The sequence below is a fragment of the Micromesistius poutassou genome (genome assembly GCF_964030765.1).
Source record: "Micromesistius poutassou genome assembly, chromosome: 12".
Classification (NCBI taxonomy): Eukaryota; Metazoa; Chordata; class Actinopteri; order Gadiformes; family Gadidae; genus Micromesistius; species Micromesistius poutassou.
In genome coordinates, this window is record NC_140282.1 from 221,843 (window position 1) to 226,324 (window position 4,482).

General features: G+C 54.3%; 1 protein-coding gene across 1 annotated transcript in view; it reads left to right on the forward strand.

Annotated features, from left to right (window-relative positions):
- adamts18 (ADAM metallopeptidase with thrombospondin type 1 motif, 18) overlaps positions 1 to 2,906 on the forward strand; it is a gene marked incomplete at both ends in the record, with an annotated part of 16,614 nt that extends 13,708 nt beyond the window's left edge. The window contains 5 exons of the mRNA XM_084475846.1: positions 85 to 155; positions 914 to 1,100; positions 2,021 to 2,164; positions 2,711 to 2,738; positions 2,788 to 2,906. Of these exons, the coding sequence (XP_084331972.1) occupies positions 85 to 155; positions 914 to 1,100; positions 2,021 to 2,164; positions 2,711 to 2,738; positions 2,788 to 2,906 (549 nt within the window). The remainder of the gene's footprint in view (positions 1 to 84; positions 156 to 913; positions 1,101 to 2,020; positions 2,165 to 2,710; positions 2,739 to 2,787) is intronic.
- Positions 2,907 to 4,482: the final 1,576 nt, after the last annotated feature.

Sequence of the window (4,482 nt, forward strand, 5' to 3'; positions counted from 1 at the left end):
CACACACACTGACACACACTCACACACACGCTGACGCTCAGGTCCACTCCTGGGTTCCAGCTCTGGTCTTGTGTTTCTCTGCAGTGCTCCGCGTCCTGTGGCCCGGGGGTCCAGAGGAGAGAACTCGGGTGTGGGGAGAGAGAACCACAGGGAGGGTAGGTACCCAGCACCACCTCCAGCACCACCTCCAGCTCCACCTCCAGCTCCACCTCCAGCACCACCTCTAGCACCACCTCTAGCACCACCTCCAGCACCACCTCTAGCACCACCTCTAGCACCACCTCCAGAACCACCTCTAGCACCACCTCCAGCACCACCTCTAGCACCACCCGCGTACAGCTGCAGAAGACGGCTATTTACTAAAATTGCTGAATTGTCTTTTCCTTTACCTTTAATCATGTTTGAAAGGTCGGTGGATGGCACCTCTGATCTGTGTAGATACAGTATATATAGTATATATATATATATATATATATATATATATATTAAGGCTGTCAAAGTTAACGCGTTATTAACAAGTTAACGCAACATGCTTTTAACGGCATTAATCTTTTTAACGCACGATTAATGCTGTGACATTTGGACCTCGGGCCACTCCGTAGCTCGGGACATCAGGAAGCAATGCACACGAGGTCGATGCCGCCAACAAACCACAACCCTGTGAGCAGTAATGGATAAAAAATATATTTTGAATGGCAAGTTCAGCTACAAAGTCTTGCCAGATGGCTCTCTTGACAGGACAAAAGTCATTAGTATTTATTGTGGCGGTGAATTTACTCACCACCGCAGTACGACTAGTCTCAGATACCACCGTCAGCCAAGCACACAGCGGCTGCAGAGAGCCCCGCGCCCCCTCGCCTTCATTTGTTTCTCACTGAGCCGCTCTTCACTGAGCTGCCCTCTCCCTCCTCAGCCTCCTGGAGTTCCCGTCGCGGCGCTGCAGGAACCTGCCCCGCCCGCCGCTGGACCTCCAGCGGGGCTGCAGCCGCGGCCCGTGTCCCCCGCCCCCGACGCGGCCCCCGACCCCGCCCCCGGCACGGCCCCCGGCCTTCCCCTCCGGCCCCGTGGTTCTGGGATGGTACACGTCGCCATGGCAACAGGTAGCCCTTCAACACTGCAGTGCTCAGACGGGCCCCGCCCCCTCAGGTGGAGGAGGAGGCCCCGCCCCCTCAGGTGGAGGAGGAGGCCCCGCCCCCTCAGGTGGAGGAGGAGGTCCTGATGTCTCTGTGGGATCACGTTAACATTAATGTTAATGTTAACGTTAATGTTAATGTTAATGTAGTGATCTGTAGGAGGAGGAGCGGATGGGTCACCTGGGTTTGGTTTGGTGTCCTTCAGGTTTGTTCAGGTTCCTTCAGGTTCATTTAGGTTCCTTCAGGTTTGTTTAGGTTCCTTCAGGTTCCTTCAGGTTCGTTTAGGTTCCTTCAGGTTCGTTTACGTTCCTTCAGGTTCCTTCAGGTTCGTTTAGGTTCCTTCAGGTTCGTTTACGTTCCTTTAGGTTCCTTCAGGTTTGTTCTGGTTCCTTCAGGTTCGTTTAGGTTCCTTCAGGTTCGTTTAGGTTCCTTCAGGTTCCTTCAGGTTCGTTTAGGTTCCTTCAGGTTCGTTTAGGTTCCTTCAGGTTCCTTTAGGTTCCTTCAGGTTTGTTCTGGTTCCTTCAGGTTCGTTTAGGTTCCTTCAGGTTCCTTCAGGTTCCTTCAGGTTCGTTTAGGTTCCTTCAGGTTCCTTTAGGTTCCTTCAGGTTCCTTTAGGTGCGCTCAGGTTCCTTCAGGTTCCTTCAGGTGCGCTCAGAAAGATCATGCTGTTCCACTGAGTGTTCCGTAGCTCTCCGGTATCTTCTGTGTTAGATTATTTTTACCTTTTCCGGTTTGAGTCTCTCAGTGCGGTTGTGTTTTCTGACTTGCTGTTGATTGTTGTTTTGTTGTTTCTGCCCTATTTTATAAAGGCCAGAATGCAAACAACAAAATTCTAATCTCCTTTCCCCGCCCCCTTATCTCTCTCTCTCCCCCCCCGTCTCCCCCAGTGCTCCGTGTCGTGTGGGGGAGGGGTCCAGACCCGCTCCACCCAGTGTCTCCGTCGGGGTCGCCCCGCGGCCGGCTGCCACGCCCACCAGCGGCCCGCCTCCTCCAGGGCCTGCCACACCCACTTCTGCCCCGCCCCCCTTCCGGCCCAGAGCCCCGCCCCCCGCCCCGCCCAGAGCCCCGCCCCCCGCCCCGCCCAGAGCCCCGCCCCTGGGGCTGGGTCACTGCTGCCAGGTAAAGACTCCCTGAGCTGTTCTCCAGTCTCAGTCCTAACGCCAAGATGTGGTTCTGTAGTCTCAGTGTGGTTCTGTAGTCTCAGTGTGGTTCTGTAGTCTCAGTGTGGTTCTGTAGTCTCACTGTGGTTCTGTAGTCTCAGTGTCTGTGGTTCTGTAGTCTCAGTGTGGTTCTGTAGTCTCAGTGTGGTTCTGTAGTCTCAGTGTCTGTGGTTCTGTAGTCTCAGTGTGGTTCTGTAGTCTCAGTGTGGTTCTGTAGTCTCAGTGTGGTTCTGTAGTCTCAGTGTGGTTCTGTAGTCTTAGTGTCTGTGGTTCTGTAGTCTCAGTGTGGTTCTGTAGTCTCAGTGTGGTTCTGTAGTCTCAGTGTGGTTCTGTAGTCTCAGTGTGGTTCTGTAGTCTCAGTGTGGTTCTGTAGTCTCAGTGTGGTTCTGTAGTCTCAGTGTGGTTCTCTGGTCTCAGTGTGGTTCTCTGGTCTCAGTGTGGTTCTGTAGTCTCAGTGTGGTTCTGTAGTCTCAGTGTGGTTCTCTGTGTTCCAGGTGAGCTCTGTGTGGACCTGTTCTCCTGGTGTCCCCTGGTCCCTCAGCACCGGGTCTGTAAACACCACTTCTACGGCCAGCAGTGCTGCAAGTCCTGCAGAGGCAGCCTGCTGCAGTGAGGCCCCCCCAGGACACTGGGGGCCCCCCCAGGACACGGGCCCCCACACCCCCCCCCCACCCTCAGGACACGGGCCCCCACCCACCCCCCCCCAGGACACGGGCCCCCACCCCCCCCCCCCCCCCCCCCAGGACACGGGCCCCCACACCCCCCCCCCCCCCAGGACACGGGCCCCCACCCCCCCCCCCCCTCAGGACACGGGCCCCCACCCACCCCCCCCCAGGACACGGGCCCCCACCCCCCCCCCCCCCCCAGGACAGGGGGTGCCCCGGGCCCCTGAAGGAACAATGGAACCCTAGAGAACCAGACGCGTGTGTTTGTGTGTGGATGTGTGTGTGTACGTGTGTGTATGCGTGTGTGTGCACATGTACTGTATGTGTGTTTACGTGTACTATATTGCCGCTTTTCCACCGACAGTACCAGCTCGACTCAACTCACCTCGACTCGGTTCCAGGCGCGTTTCCATCTAACAAAGTACCTCTTCAATGTGGGCGGGTCGTAGAAAAGAACCTCTCCACCATGGGCGGGTCGTCATTAGGTTTTAATCACGGGAGACGCGATTCCCGGGAAATCTGAATCTGATCAAGACTATTTCCTGATTCCCGGGAAAGGTTATGATGGGAAATAAAATAAAATAAAAAGCGCAATGACTGCGCGTCTATTGTTGTCATACGGTAACGTTGATGGAGGCGAAACTCGAGCCCTAGGAAAGGAACGACACTAAAACGAAACAGCGAAACGCTGATCCTCCGGAGCCGGTCCGTGGACTCCAGCCACGCCGGACACACACAACCACACCCGACACACACAACCACGCGCAGCCTAACTCTAGCCCCGGGAAAGGAGCGACACACACGGCGAAACGCTGATCAGTGTCCCCCTCGGGAGCAGGTTCGTGGACTCCAACCACGCCGGACACAACTTAACTTTGAGTGATTATTCCCGTTTACAGCCGCTGGCCAATCAGTTGCCAGCAGCCTGTTTACGTCACACAAAAGTACCTACTCCGCTCGCTTGGAACCTCGACGGAGGTAGTACTAAAAAAAAGTACCCGGTACTAGGTACCAGGTACTTTTTTTGCCAATGGAAACGCAAAAAAGGCGTGTCGAGTCGAGCTGGCACTGGCGGTGGAAAAGCGGCATATGTGTGTGCACATGTACTGTATGTGTGTTTACGTGTACTATATGTGTGTGTACATGTACTGTATGTGTGTACATGAACTGTATGTGTGTGTACATGTACTGTATGTGTGTATGGGACGGACAGAGAATGGAATAATATAAATACAAAGGGGAGAAGGAGTCCTGTCGCCACAGAGCAGAAGTCATTACAGCGAAGAAGAGGAGAACAACCCTATCATAACCTGGTGTGAATACGGCTTGGAGGTCTGTGTTGTGTATATCTGTGTCTCCAACAAGCCACCACAAGGACTTGTCCTTCCATGTTGTACATTGAAACAGTGCTGCAGAAGACCTGCTGTCATTATGTCTTTAAGTTATTACGTTGGCTTAGCTTCTGCTTTACATTCCGTGATGTTGTGTCTGTTGTCCTACAGGTCTGATGGACCCTCGGTCCTC